Below are 25,187 nucleotides of genomic sequence, written 5' to 3'. Positions count from 1 at the left end.
TATTTGAGTACAATAAACAAATACAAGTACACGTATCAATGTATGGATACAGAGAAGAAAAAAAACTCCATTAAAAACATCAGAAAGATAAATCGATCGAGTTCCGTTGAATTACACACATACAATTCCATACTTTCTAAATTTATGATCACAACAACAACATCCAGACCAAACAAGAAAACAAACAAAACAGTAAGAACCAGGCTATAACCCACAGGAAAAAAGAAAAATTTTTTAGAGGCAAACGAAAAAAAAATCGGAAAACATCGTGATTTTTTTATACTTGGACAACAGATCGATAACAATGTGAAGAAAATATCTTTGAGATGAGAAACATTGAAAAAAACAAACAAAACAACGATAGATCGTAACAGTAAGTAAACATTTTTTCTAAAAAAAGGAAATAAATAAATGCAGATATAATAGTTATAATGGACGAGTACGTAGGATAGACATATAATAGACATGTCATGTTAAGAGTGTACGTATACATAAATAGACAGACATAGAAACACAGGTGAATAAGGGGAAATAAGGAAAGATTAGAAGAAATTCACCATAGATACACACACACACACACATAGTACTGATGCAAGAATACTATTATTATCTCTAACACCAATAACAAACATCTCGAACTACAGTAACTTCTAATATTGATTAAGGAGAATAAATTACAACTGATTATTCTAAGAATCAGAAAACAAAATTTTTCTTCTTAATATAAATATAGATGTGTCCGCTGTCAGCAAAAGAAAAGAAAATATTTCACTAGTTATACCATTTTCTATTGAAATTATATACGTGGATAAGTTATAGAGATATGACTAGAGTATAGGTTTTTTTAAAAAAAAAAACAATACCAACAAAGAATAGAATAAAACAAGAAGAAATCATGAACTTGATTGAATACATTCATAAAATTTCAATAGTTGAGATCATGAGTCAATTGAAGTTAGACCATTATGGAAAACCTGGAAGCACTAGACAGCAAGTTTTCCATAGTGGTCTACCTTCAATTAACTTATGATCTTAACTATTGAAATCACAATAATATCCACAATAAAACCCTTTAATGACATCCATAAAAGTATATATATATATATATATATGCATATTAGTGAAAGATCGACTAGGAAGTATACAAGATATTTGATTAGAATTTTTCTTGTTTTTTTGTTGTTGGTTGATTTCATTAATGAAACATAAAACGAAGAAAAAAAGAAAAAAAGGAAAACAATTTTTAAGCAAAAAAAAGAAACAATCAATAAATGAATATTAAATATGATTGCACATGAATATTTAAAGGAATAAAGGGGTGGGGTGGGGGATAAAACAATTTTTTTGAAAAAAAGTCAGCTTTTCTATACTAAACAGTTACTTTTGTCATGTTGCTTTTTATATTGCACATTGTATATTCTGTTAATTATAGTAATAGTTAATCAGAATGAAATGCATTGATAAAGTGAGTATTGCACATTATGTAATTGAATAAATGCAAACAACATACATAAGTTATTGATATTTTAATACACATATAATGAATTCACTTTATATATATATATATATATATATATATATATATATATATATATATATATATATATATATATATATATATATATATATATATATATATATATATATAGTGAATCTGTTTGCCGCCTTTAGAGATCCCAGTAGAGTGTAATGGTTTACAAAATGATAATTAAGAGAAAAACTCATACATATACCGGCATGAAGGTAAAATTAACAGGAATGGTAATTTTATAGGAAAAAAATCAATGAACGGTTTACATATGTTGATATTACAAATTTCAATTTGCGTGTATATTTATGGAAATGTCATGGGAATAATTTTAAATAAAGGATATTCTAGAAGGAAAAAAAAGGCCCGAAAGAAACATTCCTCAAAACATATATGTGTATGAGTAGAATAAATTAATAGTTTTGATAATAATTTGAGCGATGTAACATGAAACTACTAATATTTTGAGAAATGTATGCTTCATGATAAAGGTAGTGGTGATAAGATGGCTAAATATGAACAATGATGAACATAGAGATACAGATCATAGAAACATTAACATCATAAATGTATATATATATATATATATATATATATATATATATATATATATATATATATATATATATATATTGGGGCCTGTGTGCTTGTTTTCGTGATGATGAGAGAACAAGAAAGAGGTAGAATCCGTCCATCAAAACAAATCTATATTTTACGGACGAAAACGGCGTTTGGCACATGTTTTTAATGTACAACGACGACGACCGCGTTGATGATTAGGTAATATTTTATCAAAGGATTCACGAGATTTCGAACGAGTACCATAATGTGATGATGTAATGAGCACATTACTATTAGAACGTGATGATGATGATGTTTTACAGATATATTTATTACTATCTGATTTTGATTTACAATGTCGTCGACGACGACGCCGATATGATGATTTCAATGATGTTGTCTTATTGTTAGACGACAAATGATCATTACCACTATTAAGGTAAAAATGATGTTTTTTTAAAGCATCCTCGTCAGTAAAACTTATATCATCTTGAGTTTTTAGAAAATCTCCAAAATTAGGCGATTCAGATCGTTTAGTTATACTTAAACATTTTCTTGAGCGTCTTGTTGTTTTACAATTTTGTATTGGTGGGATTGAATTATTAACAGTAATATCGGATTCAGATTTGATAAAAGATGACTGGTAATAAATGTCATCAATATTCACATGTGAATTATTAGAAAAATCTTCATCAGTTTTATTAATCATAGGTTGTGTAACCCCAACATTGAGATCAATTTTTTCATGGTCTAAATTTATAGGACATTCTAAAGAATGATTTTCAAACAATCGCACAGCATCATTGGTAGTGGTGGAATTGGTGAAATCAGTTAATTGACTTTCGATTGTATTAGTGGATAGTTGTTGTGCTTTTGAAATCACCGATCTAGAAGATGAAATGTTATGCTTTATGTGAGTTGTGGCACTTTGAGATGACAATGTAGAACTGTTGGATTCTGTCGAGGAAGAAGTCAAATCCAATGGAGATAGTGGGCTGATATCTGTTGGTTCGCACTGATCTGGACTTGATGTGGGGATAGACAAAGCATTATTAATATTCAGTAGTGATGAAGTACTAGAAGAGAAAAATATCATGTATAAAAGTTATGTGATGAATATTATGACTATTACTACTCACTAATATTCTAGGAAACTGACTGGAGACGAAAGCGAGTCTTAATGTATAAACAGGGTTCAAGCTATTGATTTACAAACGAGTGAACTTGATTAAATTAAGAAATGATCCGAAATCCCATCTCACCTAGTAGTTAACTCAATCAGTCGTAACATAAAGTAAACTTCAGCATAAATATCCATTGGCTAGTTTCCGAATTTTATATCCACATAGTAAGAGCAAATATTAAACAGATGAATATCGAATAAGTTAGAAAAAATATTAGTAGTATTGATGATAATAAAAAATATAAGCGTCGAACAGATGGAGTGAAACAATGATTACACCTGTGCCACTATGACTAAATTCGAGACATATCACTTATAAAACATTATTATCATTCAATCACATGTGACAAATTAACGTTCAAAATCTAACAAGGAAGCATGCATATGATAAAATCTTGGACTGCTAATTTGAATTCAATTGGTTCAAAGATTTACGAGACCTAAGTTTTCTTTTACGTTCTCCGTATTCATCAACCGTATGTGTACGCATAAAAATTAACAATATTATCGCAGATAATCATCAACCATGGTCGACTGATTAGGGTTGAATATAAAACATATCACAAGTCTTGAAAAATACATGATCAAACGATTAACAAGTGGATACATCGAATAATCCCATAGTTGTAATCCCTTAAGAGAAAAAAACGCTTACTGTGTGAAAGAGGAACATTTGAGTGCCGAGATTACCTGATTATTTAAAATCAGTATATTACTTGGAAAATTTAGCATATTTCGTATTAACCATCAATACGATTATTTCGTAACTTACATTTATTATTTACTTTGACAGAAAATGACCATCCAAATCAACTGGGGGGTAGTCATCACATAACAACCTTTACCGTATTACCAATGAAAAAATTTAAACTTGACTAAAATACACCAAATTATCCCTATGATTGGGCTAAAAGACACATTTATGTAAATATTTCAGTCCAAAGGAAGTCCAGTAGTGGACTGAACAGTTGTGGTAACGTCTCACACCATGAGGCCAGATTATGCGAGTCTGAATCCCACAGGGAGCATCAGCCCTCTGAAGATTGTAATTATCTCTTCCTGATAAGTGCCAACTAGCATGATACATAAGGTTAGGGTTTGCTGATAACTACCTTAATATAAGTAGGGGAGTGTTTGCTTTTGGTCTTGAATGTTCCATAGGATAAGACAACTCAAATTATCGTGCTTGAAGATGATTAATGTGTACGTTTTTCAATACTTCTCATTACTTTATTGTTAGTTACTGTGATACTAGGTGATCTAGACTTCGTGCAAATTGGAACTGAGATTCTCTCTATGAAATTCGAATCTATGTACCATAGAAAGAGACGTTAACACATTGAGCGCAACACTGGTTAGAGTAAGAGTGAACTGAAAGTTAAGGGCGGCCAAATAAAAAAGTAGCATCAGTCCATGAAGTAACTGACCATTAGTTTGAGCTGTGCTGATGGATGCAGATTAACTGGTTGGAATCTGTGAGATAAACACGATTAGTCGGTTGGAGACGTTGACTGACCTAGCTCAGAAACTATCACTGTGGCGCAGATGAATTCACTGTATTTTCCTTTAAACCTTGAGTTTAAAAACGATTTTACTTGGCGAACGCATTCCTTCTTTTTGGTATTGATCTGACTCTATTGCTATTTATATTGCTCATTTCATTTTATTTTGCTTATTAGATATAGCAAATTATGCTAACGGATATTTGTGACAGGTTATGGGTGGTCGGAAGTATTTCCAGTGGGAATTTGTGTTATTTAAAAGTATGAAAACTTATGTCAGTTTCTATTACATTTAGGTTCAGTTAAAATATGATTTTTATTACATAGCCTAGTACACAAGAAATATTTTAATTTTGTTTTGCATCCAATAGTAGTGTTTATAGAAAGTTCAAGACCAAATTGTAGACAATGACTAGCTAATCAGCAGAATGAAGTGTTAGTTTTATCAATCTGAATGAAACGCAACTCACTAACTAAATACAAGTATATGTATTTGACTTAGAGTTACAATGTGTGCGTGTGTATGACCAAGCAACATGAAGTAGATAAAAGATTTGAATCAGTAACTTAATAATTGAACATCAAGCACTCTAATAATTAAGCTATTGTAAGTGATCACTGAACAGTGATTAGTGTTATGTTTGTCTAGGCCTTCAATGCTGAATGAAATCTATAGATAAAATTGAAATGTGGTCACCAATTTAAGGGACTCGATAGCGCAAGTATTATGTTGAGATGTTAAATGGTCTAAAGTACCCAGTAGGAAATTCTCGACCTAGGTTTTGTGCTATTTGGCACTCGTCACCAAAACATACCTAGGACTACGAAGTCACTAATGCTCCCTATGAGATTTAAACCTATGTCACAGTTTGAGACATTACTACCAAGCTAGAACGAAACCCGGGTTCGGGATTTCCTGCCGATTACTCATATGAACCCAACAAAATAATCATATATACATACATATATTACTTACTGTAATCGAGAGTTATCTAAATGAACCTCTTGAAATAAAGAACTTAAATTTGACTTGAATCTATTGACACATCGATTACGAACGTTTATATCTTTAGATCCTATGGGAATTATAGTGGAAAAATTCATTGGGGATTGTAAAATAGAACTGCTTAATGAAATTGGAATAGGTTGATCATGTGTATGATTAGGATGAGCAGCAGCAGGGCGTAGCAGAACTGAACCACCACCACTACCATTCACAGTAGAATTTAAATGATGTCTATTCATAAAACTTGATTGATGAGTAGCTCGAATTTTACTATGTGTTGCTAAATGTGATTTTAAATTTGTCGACTGAGCAAAACGTTTACTACAGCCAGGTTGTGGACACGGATACGGTCGATCCCCAGTATGAATACGTAAATGAGTACGTAGATTGAAATCCAAAGAAAAACGTTTACCACAACCCTAAAATAAGTAAGAAACAAAAAATTTTTTTTTGATAGAACAGGTATGTCATTTCTTTTTTACAATTAGAACTAGTAACACATTTAGATGAACGTTTATATGCAAATGTGAAGATATTTATGTACTCAACACCTGTAGTCACGCATTTATTATGTCATGACTACTCATTTATTAAGCAGCAAATGAAACCAAAAACTGTGGAGTTGGGTCCAAGATCATGTAACCTGGAGGTTAAAAGTGGAGTGTTTCGACAACTCAGTTATGTAAATGAAAGTTTATAAAGATGAATGATATTCTCAAACACATTTACTGACAGCATTTACAATACTATTTCGTAGTTACACTTTGGTATATTCAAAATTATGGGTTGCCCTTAAGGATTTAAATTTGCAGCTTATGGTCTCACGGTCATATAATCGATCTATCTAGTAAGGATGACTCTCAAGGACAGTATTCTATTCAATATAGTTCCATTAGATCATGACGATAGGGAAAAGAGACCACTGCGTTAACACAGCATGTACAGTCAAAACGTATAGGTTATGAACCGCATTCATTATAAATGCTGTAATTAGACTAAATCACTTAAGAAACCTCCAAAGATTGAGTACAGTGCAAACCTATGACATACTGCTTAACTGTTGGGTGTTTAAACTAATGGTCTACAAGCCCACGACATTTAAAAGCATGAACCCGAATTCTCTGTTACTTAGAATTTTGAAACTATTCAATTAGTTTGGTTTTCTACAGTATGTTACAATAAATAAGTAGTGTTTGTGGCGTATATTTCTATCTTCAGTCGTCATACGCAAAGTAGATTCTGACACGTACATCGGTTCAAGCTGCCACACTCTATTAACATACCGGAATGAAATTGTCAAAAAATATTCCAGGGTAGTAGAGGTAGTAACAACAGTATTAATGGTAATAGAAGAGATTAGGCATTGAAGATACAAGTTGAAAGAAAAATTACAAAAAAAATCATTGAATATAGAAGTTTAGGATCTAAGAGAAGACAAGGAGAAGAATGCACCTGTGCCAATGCAACCGATTTGAAGCCATGTCATCCAGTCTCTAAAGATTGACCCCAATAATCGCGCGGATCCAAACCAGGTAGTCTGTACCTAACTACATGGCTCAGTCCAACAGTCAGTGTCTTCACTGACTGAAAACAGTTTCTATTTGAATCCTATATCAACCCAAAGAAACAAGATTCTTCATTCAATGAAAAGTCTATGTAGAGTGAGTGACCACAGATAGTAATTGGAGACTGATTATCTTTTATTATCGTGCAATAGAATTGAAAAAAATGACTGACGCTTTTGTCGAATTTTGTTGTAATCTAATTGCTCTGAGCAGAGTCTACCGGAATCATATCAAATGTTTTGAGTTTTTCAAACTGTTGAAAACGTGTCTTACAGTCTCAGTTTAATAGTCAATATATTAAAATATATTATAGGGCAACTCATACTTCTGAAAGGTCCAGACTTAAGGAAAAAAATGTCCGGAACTTTGTAGTTTTCAACAGTATGTTTACTTGAAATTCAGTCTTTGCAATGAAAACCGTATTCCTATTGACCTAATCTCCAACATTTACTGAATTAAATGATTATAATTATGACTCAAAATGCAAAAACAAATTCTTACATCAAATGCGCATTGATAAGGCTTTTCCCCAGTATGAACAAGTTGATGACGTTTCAATTTGCTTGATTCAACAAACGCTTTACCACATTCTGCACAGATATGAACGCGTGGACCATGGGTATGTAAATGCTTACGCATTGCAGCTGTATCTCGAAATGTTTTCCCACAACCAAGATGAGGGCAGAATACAGTACGATTTGATGTGAAATCAGATGGGATTGTAGCGGTTACAACTGATGCTAAATCACCGGGATTATTGCCTCCTAATGAATTATGATGCATTGTAGAAATATAAAATCCATTTTGACTGTATAAAAGAGAAGATTGTAAATCTGTTGATTGCATAACGGAAGAATGTGTCATAAAATTTATTCCTTCACTTTTCAGATATGTGGCATCTAGATAGACAGAAAATAGTAATATTACATGTTAAACTATAGTTACATGAACATTAAAACTACAAATTTACAGCACTAATATATATTCATCAAGTTATCAAACGTTAAACAGGCCATCCAGTTCCCTACATCAAAGTAGGCAGATTTGGGTTCGAACTATAGATTCAATAGTTAAAATTTAAATACTTCAAGATTAAACCATCACCCATACATGTAAATAAGTGGACGTATTTGGCTGTTGCCGTTCATTAAGTGCTAAACGTCCTATGAACTTGTTCCCTATGGTTGTATTCATGATATATATTTTCACATAGCCGTAAAGTGTCAACAAATCCAACCATTTCAGGACACTGATTACCAAATTTAGGTAACATAAGCAAGTCTCGGGGCCAAAAGGAAATATGGAGCAGACTACTGAACAGGATACTTTACCTGACACAGATAGGTGTGGATCATGTTTGTGACATACGTGGCCAGATTTTCCAAAAGGAGTCAAGAGGACTTTTGGCATTCGTGTCGTTGAGGTTTTGTCAGAGATCAAATCAATAGGGGTGATAAAAATGTCAAAATAAGTAAAGTTTTCAAAAATATTTTACTTTCTACGACTAAATTGAACACTAATGCAGATCAATTCGAAGGCCCCCAAATGCCCTGGTACGGCCGAGAGTGGGGTGGGCTCGCCCTCCCTCACGAAATGCTCTCACATGGCCACGCGTATATAGCCTCTGCCAGGGAAGTCCTACTCACTGCCTTCTCGCACCGCGGGTGTTGTTTACGAAAATGAGAGGACGAAAAGCAAATGCCCGGTGCTTTAACCGGATTTCAAATCAATGGTGCACATGGGCTCCAGTATCCTGCGGGAACAAATGGCGTATGAACCAATCGTTGGTCACCGGCTATCATGGGACTGCATCTCCTTACGATGCTCCACTGCCTTGTGGGTTAGACCTTCAGGTCGAAGGCTCGGGGTGTGGCCCCCTAAGAAAACCACCTGTTTCGATTTGGGCACCCGGGCAGTATCACAGCCTTCACACACATCGAATGATTTGTGTGGCGCATATGTATTTGGTGCCTCCTTGTACCAATATCTATGTGTTAAAATAATAATAATAATTCGAAGGCAAAATTTTGCATTTAGAAGGAGAGAAATGTATCCAAAACACTTTGGTACGTTTGTGTGAGTGCTCATCTGTCTACATATATAAATGAATGCCCAAATAAAGTTTTGGATAAAACAGATGGTTGAACAAACGGGATCGGTGGTCATTGACTGATTAATTAAAGGTTAAATATTGAGTCGAACAGTAGACTTTTAAGGCATAGCAAACACGAAGTTACGTGCATGCTTATGTCTCCAGCGTAAAGAAGCTCATGTCTACAGTGATATTGGAACAATAAAGGTCCATGATACAATCAAAGGATATGTACAATAATCAGTTGTAAGATTATAAGCAAAAATATCTTTATCATGTTGTCAGGACTAGATTAAAATTAGGATTTTTATAAGCAAAACGAGTAGAAAAAATTGAATGAGATACAGTACAGGTAAAAAAAATTGTGCATCTCGAATTATTAGCTACAGTATATTTTTAGTGGTAATACATTAGACTGAACTAGGGTGATTTAATTGTGAAGAATTCATTGTCGTTTTGGACATTGTGAGCACTTATTTCTAGAAGTGAACTTTTCTAAAAATTATTTTACAAGTACTTAATTAATTCATTTTGATAAGTTTGTGAACGGTTGTTAGTGATGAAACAGATCCATAAATGGTTCAAACTTGTAAAATTACATCAATTTATTTTAATATTTACCACTATACTGTATGGGGCGGAAACTTAGAGAACTACGAAAGCCATCATACAGAAAATACAAGTGTCCATTAACAGCTGTCTACACAAAATACTTCGGAACCGTTGGCCAAACACTATCAGTAACAACCTACCATGGGAGAGAACAAACCAGATCCCAGCGGAGGAAGAAATCAGGAAGAAGTGCTGGAAGTGGATAGGACAGACATTGAGGAAAGCACCTAACTGCATCACAAGGCAAGCCCTCACTTGGGTCCCTCAAGGTCAAAGGAGAAGAGAAGACCAAAGAACACATTACGCCGAGAAATGGGGACAGACATGAGAAGAATGAACAACAATTGTATAGAACTAGAAAGGAAGGCTCAGGACGGAGTGAGTTGGAGAATGCTCCATTGGGAGTAACAGGCGTAAATAAGTAAGTTAACTGTACTTTTGATATCTCATAGCTACGAAATTTCGTTACTATTCATAGAATAACATTCAGAAAAAACAATCTTCATTCTCAATCTATAGCATTACATATATTTTAAACTATTGTAGCAACTATAGACAAACTGAAAACAACAGAAAATAATATATTTCCCCGTGACTGGTTTATAACTTGATAGTTAAGGAATTTGGTTTTCAATAGATTAGGCTGCAAAATCGAACTCTTCTGCACTTAGTTTAGTTTGAGCAGCCGTGTAGTATTAAACTTAATTCTCACACAATATGGCTTAAAGCCGAGTACATAAACTCGTACTTGATAAATGAATGCACAAGAACTTATTCGGTATGGTAAATCCGATAATACACACAGTAATTACTCGCCAATTATGTGTACATTTGATCTTTAGTAAATGAACAATAAAAGTAATTATAATACTCTTAGATTTATAACGGAATAGGCGAATGAAAAAAACTTTTTTTATGGGTGTGGCTCAAATTTGTGAGTATGTACTTATTTATGCTAAGAAATGAAATACGGCAAAACTAGAGTATACCCTTGAATTAAACAATCTGGACACTATTTGATTGTGACACATAAAAAGACAATAAATCAGATTCTATTTTTTTCACCAATTAAAATTAATAAGCTACTAAGTATAGTGACGGATCCTTAGGTGTTCTTTTTCCCCCATTTTTCGACAACGGTAAGAGTCATACGCTTTTCTACCCCGGCAATTCACTGCATTCAAAGTTACAATTAATAATTTTAATATCAGATGGGTTTTGTGGATATCATAGTAATTCCGATGGTTAAGGTCATGAGTCAGTTGAAGCTAGACCACTACGGAAAACCTGGAAGCACTGGACGGCTGTTTCGTACTATTGTGGGACTCCTGAACAGTGCGCATCCACGACCTCGCCCCTGCGAGATTCGAACCCAGGACCTACTGGTTTCGCGCGCGAGCACTTAACCATTAAACCACTGAACCGGCATCCAATGGTGTTAATATCTAACTTCAACTAATCCACGAAATTGAGTAATATATCCAATATCATATTACATTTCAATACGAATACTATTGTAAGCAGTTGATAGGAGACTAGGAAATAAAAATGAATTCATGATATTCTGTGTTAACTGTCATTTTCACTTTATTCACATTTATTAAAGGAGATAGTTGTAAAAAAATCCAGTGCACAAAGATTTGGTAATTGGCCGGAGATGAACAAATGTATGATCAAAATTGTCAAAATATGTTATCCCCACCAATAAGTCGCAAAACACAGTAAATTGATGGTCACAATAGCAAGGCAATAACCAGGTTAACTATGGATACGACTGTATATCAACTCTGCCGACCCGATAAACGATGTCACATATTTTGTACTTATGAACGCCTGGTTGAAATGGCCAGAGATTGTCCTTATTGTTCTTCTGTCCACCAACAAAATCCTTTCAGTATAGGTAAATTTTCTATTGTAACTGATTGGAAGACACCTAAGTATCATATAATGGGTCACAGTTCACAAAGTTCTGATGCTGTCAAGCTGTTAATTAAGTGTATTGGTCCCATATCATATAAAGTCGAAATCACACCTCCAAGTGGGTGCTTCTACAATCAAAGGGAGGGGGTAAAAAGTTTCTTATCTATCGATCGCATTTTGCCTAATAGCGCAGCTCCTAACAACTTAACCAAACTGGAAACCTTAGTGGATCGAAACTTAAGAACTCACTATACTATGATGCCGTGGAGACGACCCGAAATCCAAGCTAATTCCCCAGCATTTGAAGTTCGTACACAAGAGTTTGCTTACAACTACCGGGTTCCCGTGACCAATGGATATAAAGGTATATAACAATGAGGCAAGGATGGGTGTTTCGTATGACTTAGCTGTGAGAGAAATACTACTGAGCCGAATACAACCAAAACATACCCTTACATATTTTGCTGAACACCTTCAGTTTACTAACCATGGAAAATTCAAACAACCTGGACGCCTAAATCGGATTTACGAACAAGATGGTCCGACCAATGTAGATGGAAGACGGTACAAGTTCAGATGAACCGGGAAGAAGTTAGTTGTTAATTGGCGGCATGTTTTAGAAATGCTAAACCCCCAGACATAACGTATCAGATGGAATTATTTGTAAGATTATGTATTAAATTGCAGTGATTTTTGCGCGTCTGAATCCCAGTAAGCTTTTATTGCATTGTGACAATTTCTTCTTAATCGCTTAATATAATTCGTACATAAGTGAAAGAATTTTCTTTGGTCGCTACTGAAAAAATCACCACAATATTCATTTTTGGATCAGCTAGAGGTAAGAAGAGAACTATGGTGTCCTGGTATTAAAGTGTGGTCGAGTTATCGTTGTTATTATAGTCATATCAGTAACATAGTAAATAACGGTGAGAAGTAATAGTGCCAGACAATAAACCAAACTGAAGTAAGTGGAGTGGAATCTTAATCTGATACTTAAAACCTTTAACAACTTCGTAAATTAAGTGTTGTAAACGTAAAACGGACACTAGATAGATTATTATTCATTAAAGAAAACAATAAACACATTTTACAAGATTGTATGCCAATCTAACTGTTAGATCACGGTGTAAGTAGTCTTAAAAAGAAACTATTGTAGTATAATAACTAAAAGTTACCTGATCTAGAATTGGGATATGATGAGGCAATCACAATAGCTGGTTTTCTAAGAGTGAGTGGTGTGTTAGAGTTAACGAATGCAACTTTCGGAAACCAAGTTGGACTACCTGCTGATTCTTTTATTGATCCGGGAAAACGAGAAGCAGCTAGAAACCCGCAATGAGCAAAACGTGTAGAAGTGAATGCTGGTTTAAAGCATGGCTTTAATTCATTAAATGAACTTTTCGTACGAAGGATGGATGCACCTGATTTCAGTGTTATTTGTCCACAACGGCGATATTTCGACTTTAAAGAAAGACAAGCTGATATTGGCCTAGATGGATAGTTCGGGTTAACTGTTGTGGTTAGATGGTTAACATGAGATGGTAGTCGTATTATTTCAGTTGTTTTTGCAGAAGATAATGACGATACAGGTACCGAGGTAGGGATTTTAGTCGCAGATTCATTTGAGTTTAAATTAGATGAGTCAGTCGATCTAAGATGTTTTATTTGGACATAATCATCAGATTGATTTGTAGCACAGTTATTTGACGAAAACAAACTGCATGCATCCACTTCTGAATCGGAAGGATTTATCTGTGAAGAATCTGAATAATTAGATTCAGTGTGAAATAATGGTAATGGAATATGAAGATCGGAAAGCCTCTCCAAAGAAACATCGTCACCATCAATGATATCGTGACTGGTTACATGATCTTTGTCAAACACTTCATCTATACTATTTGATGAAGTTACTCCGATGTCATTAGGGATCGATAATGGACTATCGGGGTTACATAAATAGGCTTTATCGGTTATCTCATCAGATCCATCATTCCACGAACATTTACTATGCTTCTGTTCATCGGAAAAAGAATTTTTATCATGGAAAACATCGTGTTCCTTACTACCTACAAACAAACAAAAAATATATAATAAACTAAAGCGAAATAATAGTTGATACACAAAAAGATGACTCCAAATGCCCTCGTTAAGCTGAGTGTGGAGGGTCATCTCTCCCTCTCGAAATGCTCTCACATGGCCACGTGCATACAACCACTGCCATGAAAGTCCTACTCACTGCCTTCTCGCACCACGGGTGTTGTTTACGAAAATGAGAAAACGAAAAGCGAGTGTCCGGTGCTTTAACCGGGTTGGTGGATTCACCTAAGGGAGTTGGGAAACCCTGATTCCAAACCAATGGTGCACATGAGCTCCGGGATCCTGAAGGAACAAACGGCGTGCGAACCAACTATTGGTCACCGACTACTATGAGACCGTATCTCCTAACGTTGCTAAACTGCCTTGTGGATCAGACCTCTAGGTCAAATGCTCGGGGTGTCGCACCCTAAGAAAACCACCTGGTTCGGTCTGGGCACCCGGACAGTATCCCAGCCCTGACATAAATCGAATGATTTATGTGGCGCATATGTATTTGGTGCCTCCTTGTACCAACGTTTATGTGTTTAAATAATAATAATGATATACAAAATGATACAAAACCAGATGAAGAAAAAATTGCGCCTGAAAATATTATCGCGACTCAACACTAACTTAAGAACCAGGAAATATTAAGCAAACCCAAACAGTTGATTTATGAATGTTTAAGACTTCTAAACAAGTCGACAGACGATAATCGCGAACTGCATATGACATGGAAAATCACAGAAACAGGAGGCTACATCTGCACTTATCGTCAAAGAACTATTGAAAGGAGCTGAGCTGTCTATGTTTTATTCAGTCTAAGTGTTGACAAAACTAAAATTTACGTGATTAAATTTTACACTAATTAAGCCAGTATTTATACTTTCTATAGTTCTGTAAAATTCGTTATGTTGTGACAGTTCAGATTTATAAACTTTCATAAGTCTTACATTTGATCTATCAATAACGATTACTCAGAGATAAGTTCGATGATTATCTTGGACCATTTGTGATGCTGAGTGTAAATAACACCAACACTAGGTAACTAATGAGGCCTAATAACGTCTGACAAACAATACAGGATCTGGGACAAGTATGCTCCTAGGGCAATGGTCGCAGTTTATATTATTGTTGAGAAAAGAATCATAATGCCAATTGTCGTGTGGACCTAACTATAGGAAATCTAGTTTAAATGGGAAGAAACTGGACAAAAAATCTGTAAAATAACACCACGTTCAAAGTTAGGAGAGAACAAGAAAGAAAGAAATCTGTAAGACAGAAATCGGCCTTAATCTATGTCAATTAAGCAGGTAGTTCCCTGTACAACAAATGAGCAAACTCATTAATTGGTACGGTTTAGTGTGACCGAAAAACAAACTCACCGATGGTGCTCTCAAACGCCCACTACTTCGATTAGTTCTGACTTTGGTGTGACTACGCTTGTTTCCCGATCACAAACCTTATTGACTTATTTGCTGGGCTCTAGTGACTAATTAGTACGTGATATTTTTGTCTCTTCATTTTCTCCTTTTAACGGATTGAACTGATTTCTGTTTATGCACTAACTATATTAATTTATGTTCCAGAAACGGATTTAAGTGTTACAAACCAAACAACTTACTTGTTTCGACTTTGGTCGTGCCAAGACTATGAAAGTCTAGGAACTTATCAGAAAATTCATCTGTAGGGGAATCAAATCCTACATATTCCATGTTGACTCTGGGCAGCAGTCTGTTACTAACGTTCTCTATGAAAACCGAAGTACCATGTCGATATGATAATAGAAATCTAAGTCTGGAGAATTAGAAAATGGTTGGTGATAAACAGAATGAACTGGAGTACTGTTATGTGAACGTGAATATCTGGCTAATCTTACTCTGGAAATATTTTCGGAGTAATTTGAGAAAAGAACTAGACTGTGATTTACAATCTCATTAAGTCGGAAGCGTAATCACAGGGTTAAAAGGTCAATCAGTCAACTGAACTGAGAGCAGATATGAGTGTCGTCTTTTTCCGAGATAGTCTCACTTACATTTGACTTATTAATTCCAGTTTCTTTTGTTGGTCTGTAGAGCTGTCTTAAGTTACCTACAGCTGCCGCCTTTTTCATTTCTTTTGCTTTTGTTGCCCACCACTGTTCACGGTCATTCCTTAGACTTTTGCTTAACCTAGATCTGATTTGTTTTCGCTCTTCATCGTGTTCAGAGCCTGATGGGATGAGTTTACGAGAATCTATCGGTGTAATAGACTTAGTAAGAATCCATCGGGTTTAAATCACTAATAGATGTCGCTGTTGTCTCCACAGCTGTTCATATATCTTTTCAAGCAACACCTGGGGCAGCCTCGTTTTCAGAACTACCTAAGTGTGACCTCAGCTATTCCTGGAGTCTACTTTTGGCTTCCTCGTCACTGAGTTCGACTCTAATGGATCTTCTTAATGTGGTTTTTCTGCATCCAGCGAGGCGCAAGCACATGCGTACTCTTATTAGAGCATGATCCAAACAGGTAATCCAGAACAAGCGACAGTCTTCTGTCGGGCCTCTCCAACGATGATTGATGGCAATATGGTCGAGTTCATCGTTAGTTTGGTGTAGGAGTAACCATGTTAGACGATGTTTCTCCTTATTCTTAAAATTGGTGTTTGCTAAAAATAAACGATTGTCTGAGCACAGTTGCAGCAGTTGATCATCATTATCTGTTCACTAAGCCGGAATATTAAAATAGGCACCTGTCTTTTTGATTGATTTAAGCTATCTACCTGGGTCCACTTATCGACTTAGAATACGCAGATGACATAGTCCTGTTTGGTGAAGACGCTGATAAAATGCAGAGTCTTTTGGTAGCACTAAGCAACAATGCCAGAATGTTTGGAATGCGCTTCTCTCCCTCTAAATGCAAGTTGTTGCTTCAGGACTGGTCTGCCTCAACACCTGAACTAAGGATAGGGAGTGAAGTAGTCGAACGCGTTGGCAACTTCACTTACCTTGGAAGTCTGATCAGCCCTAATGGGTTGGTGTCTGACGAAATCTCAGCACGGATTCGAAAAGCTCGCTTGGCTTTTGCCAACTTGCGTCACCTATGGCGAAGGCGAGATATCCGTTTATAAATAAAAGGACGAGTAAACTGCGCGGCAGTCTGTTCTGTTCTACTTTACGGCAGCGAAACATGGCCTTTAAGAGTAGAAGACACTCGTAAGCTACTAGTATTTGACCACAGATGCCTTTGAAATATTGCTGGCGTCTGCTGGGATCACCGGGTAAGTAATAGCCAGATTAGACGCAGGGTATTAGGGAATGATGGTAAATCAGTTGATGATGTTGTGAATCTTCATCTACTGAGATGGTTGGGCCACGTGTTACGTATGCCTGAACACCGATTACCACGACGTGTAACGCTAACCGGTGTTCGGGATGGTTGGAAGAAAGTTAGGGGCGGCCAAACCAAAACGTGGCATCAGTGCTTGAAGTCACTAACTTCTAGTCTGAGCCATGTTGGTAGATGCAGACTACTTGGTTGGGGTCCGCGTGACTGTCGTAACCAATGGTTGGAGACTCTTGGTGACATGGCTCAGAATCGGTCACAATGGCGTCGGTGTATACACTCCCTGTCTTCCCTTAAACTAAGAGATTAAAATCACTTCATATCTTTCTTTCTACGAACTAATTCTTTCTTCCTGTACTATATCCTCATTGCAATCTTTCTTTTATATATTACCACATCTGAATTAACTACTTTTATGAATCCGGTGTCCATCTTGTTGTGTTAATGAGGTATGGAAACCTGGACCGATGCATATATGCGCCTGGTCCTACGTTGTAGCTGACTGACTGACTGATATACTGACATACAGGTCCTCTTGCCGAGTAGTCAGCTCCAGGAGGAGGTAGTGTCCGCACCTTCAGCTAACTTGCCTAAAACACCAGGAGTACGTAAAAGCTTGCTCGAGAAGAACTCATATCAGTCTTCAGTCTTCAAAGTACAGGTCCGAAATATGGATCCGCGTGCACTAATATAGGCATCAAAAAGCCATCAGTTACACAAACATGTTCAACCACTATTTAATGACGGACCAAGGATTTATAAATTAATTTAACGTCCTACATGGACATTGCAATGGGTTTTTTATTAGAAGATAGTGTTAAAACAGATACATACCTTTATCTTTATGACTGGTACTGATTCGTGAACTCTTGGCAGAGAATAGTCCAAACCTCCTTGAAAGTCCTTCCATGTATTGTGGTTGATCAACATTTGACGCGAAATGTTCTTCACCAATAACTTCTTCACGTACATCTAAAAGGTCCGCAGAGTCCATCAGAAATAGAGCACCATAAGAATCATTATTAGGTATTTCTGGATATATTTCCACATTATCAAGTGAGAAATCAGACTGGAGATCAACAGTGGAGTAACAGTTGGTAGAAAAGTCATTGTTAAGTTCGTTTTTTATTGAGGAATCATCGAAAAACGAATCAATCATTACTTTGGCAACACACTTAAAAACACCGCGGAAGATACGGTAGCATATTCAGTTTTCAGTTTCAGTTTTGAGTTGGGAAAGAACGGGAGGCCAAGTGGCCCGTGTTATTCTTGGAAATGGTAATCTCTCAGTTGAATCAACTTTTTTGAAAACATCGACAGAAGGAGATGAAATCATATGTTGGGGCAATTAATTCTATTAGTTAATTATTCGATAGTCAGCTGACAAGTAATTTGTTCTGGGCTTGTGAACGTTTTTATAGTGTCCTCGCAAATTTTCTGTCTTGGAAGACAAGAAAAGTGAGGACATATCAGATCCAAATCTGTCATTATTAATTTACAAACTGTGGTCAAATCGCCCCTGGTTCATCTATTTGACAATGGAAATAGGTTTAGGTTAGCCAGTCAGAAATCATACGGGGGCCTTATTGTTTTAGGAATCAGCTTAGTTGAGGTTTTTTGAATCTTTCCAACAGCTCACCATCTCTTTTTAGGTAGGGCTTAGCCGCTTGCATTCAGTACTTGTGTTTAGGACGAACAAATACTGTATTCAAAGTCAAAATAGTTTGATTTAGTGAATACACTTCAGAAGACGCATCCGTAACCTTAATTGTTTTGTTACTACCCACTGTCTGGATTAACGACGATCCCTGGTCTTTCTTTAACCCGAGGAATCTCAAGCAGTCGGACTTTGTCAATCTTGCGTCGGAACCATTATCCAAAAGAGCATAACTGATAACTTCAGTGTCTCCCGAACTTAATCGTACGGGAATCGTTCCCGAACAGACCTGACTGCTTAGGGACAGTAAATCCACAATAATTCTCTGTACCAGATTTATCATACGAGCTAATGACTGGTGAGTCACTATGAAACAGTTGGTGATACCTCTTTACACATCTATCAACGCTACATCACCTTATCAATCTGAGTTCACCAGATCTATGTCCTTGCCTAAGACAAACAGGGCGAATACTCATGGTCTTTGAGTGGGGCCACCAGTCTTCAACTGCTAGCGCTAAAAAACGTGGGCATTTATAAATAATGTGGTCATCAGAACAGATGCTGCATTTAGTTTTTACGTCCGAACTATTCCACTGTCCAGACTGCAAGTGACAATTCATCATCACGTTATGTCCAACTTTTTGAACCTACTACTAGCGACTCTGGCACGAGACGCTGTAAATTTGGTAAGCTCGACAAATGTTGGCTCTCTATCGTCTCCTCTTAGTCTACCCACCAAGTCTGAACACTCTACTTACATTGGTTGAGGCAGAAGGCTCACCATTCGTTTTGAAGTCGCTAAAGTGTTTAGAGCAACAGTAAAATTCATTTGTTCTAAAACCATAGTACAATTTTCCATTTTTATAGCCTGTTTTGATAACTGTTGAGCGTCACTACAAACTAAATTCACAGCAATAAACAAGCTTTCTATGGTTTTTCGAGCAAATACATATGACTATCTAGCTTTCTTATAACCAGCAGGGGCGTTCATCATGACGCATCCCTCGATAGGCTGTTTTCATCTTTCCCTTGCAATAATGTATCAGGTAAAGCAAACCCTGACTACCATCAATGACTCTTGACGCTACATATGTCTCAAAGTGACGTAAAAACTTTCAGTACCCCCTTGGCTGTATATCGAAGTAGCTCAAATCTGCCTTAGGGAGTTCATGACCTGCAACAACCGGCGCAAGTGGTTTCATACTCTCCTCTAATATTTCGGGTTTCTGCTTCTCGTCTAAACATAGATCTTTTGCGTCATCACATCAGAGCTAGCATCACTATCATAATAATTACTCGTATTTAAGACTGAAATATAACACATAAGAGTATCAAAGGGCACTTTCTTTGTCAAAGGGGATTCTTCATGTAATTTGACTTCATTGACACTAACCAACTTCGATCTTGACTTTTTATGACGTATGCTTGGCATCACGAACGACGGACTAAAATATCCCAAGAAACGATACTTGAAATTTTAGGAGTGACCGCGATAGTTATAGCCAAACGACTTCGTTCAGTCAGCAGATATCTGTTTAGGTCCGTAGATTCCCAACTGAGTTTGGAATCTACACCGTGTTACACGATCTTCAGACGGTTTCAAAAATAGGTAATGGGTTAGAGAGCTATGCAGTGATGTATACTACTATGTTATAGCATAAGGGTCTCCAAGTAAGCCATAGGCATTTAGGAAAGTATAATAGCAGCTATGTACCTGTCGAATTAGGCGGAAAGTGTTGGAATATATTATTTATAAACCAGACAACGGATAAGGAAATAAAATTAATGATCAATCAACAAAATGTTGGTGAAAGCAGTAAGCTAATGAAAAATAGTTAAGGAAGAATTCTCATTATTCTGTTGTTGTTAGTGTTCTGTGTTAATCAAACCAGGTGATAATTTTCAGGCTCAAAAAAGGCAAGACCATTAGTAGTTGAGTAGCAAATTATGGGTTTTACGCGATGATTCATCAGGATCATAGTGTGCGTAGAGAGAAAGTAAGAGTAGATTCGAAGTGCTGCACCTGAAGGCCAGTACTTAGCAGAGTACCTGGAGGTTCTGTCCTAGATCTTTTACTTTTTATATTGTATGTAAGTGATCTCTCAGGTATGGTTGAGTCCTCAATGTTATTGTACGCTAACGATGTAAAAATCTGGGGAGAAATAACAGGAGACGCAGATTCATGTGTACTTCGGGCAGACTTAAATATTGTGATTAACTGGTCTAAGGAGTGGTTGATGCCTATGAGTGCGGCAAAGTGTATCTACACGAAATGTGGAGATACAAAAGTAAGTAGGTACAGCATAGAGGAAGTGCCTATACTCGTGGTCCGGTCTCATAAGGAGCTTGGGGTGACAGTGAGTCATGATCTTAAGACCACGGCCCATTGCCGGGAGGTCTTAGCTAAGGGGTTGAGAAAACTATGGGCTTTAAGACGGACATTAACCAAGTTAGATACTATCATGTTCACTACATTAAATACAACTTTAGTGAGAACTAAGCTTGAGAACTGCGTTCAGGATTCAAGCCCCTGTTTAGAAGGTGACTCGGATATCTTGAAAAAAAAACATGGAGAGCAGCTACCCGTGAAATTTTAGAACTCCGGGGTTGACCATACAAAGAGCGGCCTGCGAAGCTAGACCTCTTTGCTCTGTCCTATCGCAGATTAGGGTGTGATCCGATTTTGATGTATAGAATACTAAGAAATGATTTTGGACCTGACATGTCCTCTCTTTTGCTTCCCATTCGATCGTGACATCCCAGAGGACATAGCAGGCGAGTAGAAAAGTCAAGAACGAACAAAATACCTATGGCATACAGGTTTTCACACCGATCCTTCAATTCTTGGAACCTGTTACCCGAAGCACTGGTGTCCGCACATTCAACTGACTCAACCAAGAGAAGACTAGACACTCACAGAAGAATACCAGAAAACAAATAACATAGGCCGTGGGCCTTCTGTCCTTACTACACAAATCTGGATCTGATAGGGATCTCTTGCAATAACATGGAATCGCATTTCGGTGCATTCATTAGGCTCACTAGAGTAAATGAAGCATCTACAAAATGCGTAAAATTAAAATATTGGTAAAGATCCATTTTACTAACACAAGCACGGTTTTAAAAGAGAGAACCAGAGTTTTGTTTGTCTTTTTCAGTTTGCGATTGTGTCTTTATTGCGAGCGTCTTTAGGAATTCCAGGTCTCATCCCAGTAATTACGTAGGTGTTTTTTTTATATACATGTTCTGGGGATTGTTTATTATACCCCAATAATTAGACCCAACCATTAAAAAATTCCAGTACAAACATCTCTTGTTTTTTTGCTCCTTTCATCGTTAATCATCGTGTTCTGAAGATGAAATGTTTTTCAATGTTTTGAGATACTAGATTTCTGCAGCTTTTATCGTGTCTAAAGCTAAATTCAAACTCATTTTAACGCTTTTGGCACTATCCAGAATTGTAAATTACTTTCTTCACACCTCTCTATATCAGTTTACACTAATTGAATCCTTTTGTTTGTCAACCAACGCATGTGTATTCATATTTACTATTTTCCTATTATTGGGCTCATTAATCTTTCTAAGGTTTTGTTTCAACCATTGCTAGATGAGACTACCGTCGCACTTTTTTGTAGCTCTCTTGAACTTTTGTTTTATTCACATACTGGTTGAGGTAGTCGTTCAAAATCATCGACTCTGATGGTTATTGTGCCTTTTTCCTGTAAAAGATGATTTCATAGAATGTGTCAATATGTCACCAACTGCGTATAAACGTTGCTACAAACAGACCTCACTCAAGTTATGTAAAGATTGTTGCCTAAGGCGATCCTTCTAGGAAAAGTTATAGAGCTTTTCACTCTGATGAGGAAATTGTCAAGTGAAAATGACTCCGCAATAAGTCTGGCATCAGACAAGGAAAAAATCAAGAGTGTAACCGATAGTAGTCAGCTTGGCTCTTATCCCTTATAGAAGGGTTAGGACTCCCATTGTTAACAGTCTCAAAGCGAGGAATGCCTTCGTCGGAACTTTTGTTACGCGTAATCGTGACAAATCACAAACTGTCAAGATAAAATATTACCACCTGTCGAAAGTGCACTTACTCCAAACACTGCTGGTGAGTTAAACGCGACTGTACGATGTGCGGAGTAAAAATTACAAGACAAATTGTATAACATAAGTAAACAGGCTGGTTCAAAAGTCATTAAAAATGACCATCAAAGGGAAACTCTCGGTAGTTAGGCCCTCAGATGCCCTGGTACGTCCTTCCCTCGTCTTAGGTGTTTACGAAAGTCGTAAACACGGCTTTCAAACAAGTCAAATCCTTTCCCATTGATCTTGAATATGAGGGAGCTAAAAAATAAGCCTGCCAAACATCATTCACACAATCCACAGTTGGCCGACTTTGTTTTCAGAAACTTAAGAGAGGCTTTGATAATACACATTAATAAGATAATAAGACTGTGGAGGCGTTGAAAGCAAGACCCAGCCGAAGAGAATCCTAAAGGTGTTACCTGGAAGTAACAAAGAAAGGGAAGTTATACTAAATGAGGCATAAAAAGTTCGTGACTCGAATATTTGTATCCGACCAGACTGGTCATTTGATCGAATTAAGTGAAAAAGCGCTCTTACTGTGTTAAAAGTTCGAAGGCAAAATGGGAAAACAAACCTTGGGGATCAGAGTTTTCGGGTATTTCGAGTAATTCCCGAAACACCTTAAGTGTGTGCTCCTCGAATGCTTGTAGTCAGAGATAAAACGTCCAAGCTAAGTTAACGATGAAAGAATTAAGTACTGATATATTTATTGTCACAGAAACGTGGCTCATCGTAGATGTAGATTGTGCTCTAATTATTCAGGATACATCTGTTTTAGAATTGATACAGTTGTAAGTCGTTATGGAGGCATAATGTTATACGTTAGAGATCACTTTCGCGTACAATCGAGTACGTCAGAGGCGCCCAACTGTTTCACATGTGAGGCAACTGGTTGTACGACCAAATTTCGATAGGCTAGTGACTATAGGAGTAATTTACCGTTGTTTACGTTCCCTTAGTGACGACTTTGTTCTAAGTTGTACTTTCATATGGAGTAAGGTTGATTGCTGCCCCATCTTTGGAGATTTCAACACGAAGCATACTAACCGGATACAGCAACATGGGTTTCGGAACAAATATTCATTTGGTTGAGCATTCAAATGCGTTGACGAAGATATATTTCGGGTTTTATACCCCACCTATCTCCACTTGAAAACAAGCTGCAAGGACTAAAACAGGTTAAACAACCTACTATCTTCATTACTGAAGACTGAAGGCCACAGGAAATGGGTTCAAACCCGCTATCGAATAAACCTAGTATTCAACTTTTTATCAAGTGGTTGAATAAGTCACTCAAAGGCACAAACATCATATCTTCTGGTAGTAGATTCCGATTGTCGTTAAATCGGTGGAAAAACGTTATACCATTTGGATTCGGTTTATTTCCAGCTTTTGAACGCACTTATTGGGTCATATGAGTTTTCTTTTACCTAGTTAAAATAAATGGAAAGGGTATATTAGGCACGAAATTATTCTCTAATGTTCTGTAGGTCGTAATCAACTCTTAGTAGTAGTACAAAAATGTTCAACTGTGGAAGCTGCTCGTCGTAAAGTGAGTCAAGCATTTCCTGACGCTAGTGCTGTTCCAAGTTGACCTTATTACCAACCTGTGCAAATTTTAGATACATTTGGTGTATCGACAGCGCTTATGAGTTATGCGTCTTCAGTTTTCGACTCACCACTGTTTTCATGTGTATCAAATCCAAACCAAAACACAACATCAGTCCATGGAGTCACTGACGATTGAACTGAGCCATGTTAGTAGGTCTAGACTACTTATCATAACCGATGTTTAGTGACTGGAAAACATGACTCAAAAGAGTTTGTAACAGCTCAGGCACATCCGTTCTTTGTCGATGACCGACTGTCGGTTATTCAAATTCTGAAATTCTAAATTCCTCATAACTTTTTTGTCTATATTCCACTAATTTATATTTTGTTCTCTAGTATCTCTGATCCCTAATCTTTCCCATTACAACTAATAGTGTTACTACCTCTACTATTATGGGATTTGACCTGATAATTACATCTCTATACTGTTGGGGTATAGAAACTCAAGCCGATGT

General features: G+C 36.6%; 2 protein-coding genes across 4 annotated transcripts in view; one reads left to right on the top strand and one right to left on the bottom strand.

Moving 5' to 3' along the window:
- Positions 1 to 2,162: 2,162 nt before the first annotated feature.
- Positions 2,163 to 18,585, bottom strand: YY1_1 (Transcriptional repressor protein yy1). Of its 3 annotated transcripts, XM_051214333.1 has the most exons (5): positions 18,204 to 18,585; positions 13,145 to 14,035; positions 7,847 to 8,244; positions 5,751 to 6,199; positions 2,163 to 3,165 (listed from the first exon to the last, which is right to left on the bottom strand). In XM_051214333.1, exons 1-5 carry the CDS (start codon positions 18,526 to 18,528, stop codon positions 2,241 to 2,243), a joined length of 2,988 nt encoding a protein of 995 aa, XP_051072957.1. In that variant the 5' UTR covers positions 18,529 to 18,585; the 3' UTR covers positions 2,163 to 2,240. The 3 variants fall into 3 exon arrangements, with proteins under 3 accessions (XP_051072957.1, XP_051072956.1, XP_051072955.1); XM_051214332.1 differs by having other exon boundaries at positions 2,163 to 6,199; positions 13,145 to 18,585; XM_051214334.1 differs by lacking the exons at positions 2,163 to 3,165; positions 5,751 to 6,199; positions 7,847 to 8,244 and having other exon boundaries at positions 9,976 to 14,035; positions 15,431 to 18,585.
- A 3,546-nt stretch (positions 18,586 to 22,131) lies between these two features.
- The window catches only part of TCTE1_1 (T-complex-associated testis-expressed protein 1), a gene marked incomplete at its 5' end in the record, with an annotated part of 65,905 nt that continues 62,849 nt past the window's right edge, over positions 22,132 to 25,187 (top strand). Inside the window, one exon of the mRNA XM_051214203.1 lies at positions 22,132 to 22,249. The remainder of the gene's footprint in view (positions 22,250 to 25,187) is intronic.

This window comes from Schistosoma haematobium, chromosome 1 (genome assembly GCF_000699445.3).
Source record: "Schistosoma haematobium chromosome 1, whole genome shotgun sequence".
Classification (NCBI taxonomy): Eukaryota; Metazoa; Platyhelminthes; class Trematoda; order Strigeidida; family Schistosomatidae; genus Schistosoma; species Schistosoma haematobium.
The sequence above is the reverse complement of the archived record's forward strand: the minus strand, read 5'-3'. Positions and strand labels throughout refer to the sequence as shown.

What these genes read in the sequence shown, in the direction of transcription:
- YY1_1 (XM_051214333.1), bottom strand. Translation starts at nt 18,528, where the DNA reads ATGATTGATTCGTTTTTCGATGATTCCTCAATAAAAAACGAACTTAAC. An exon ending in CTTATCAATGCGCATTTGAT is followed by an intron (nt 6,200 to 7,846) that starts GTAAGAATTTGT and finishes TACTTATTTTAG; the next exon opens with GGTTGTGGTAAACGTTTTTC. An exon ending in TTAGATAACTCTCGATTACA is followed by an intron (nt 3,166 to 5,750) that starts GTAAGTAATATA and finishes TTTCTCTTCTAG; the next exon opens with TACTTCATCACTACTGAATA.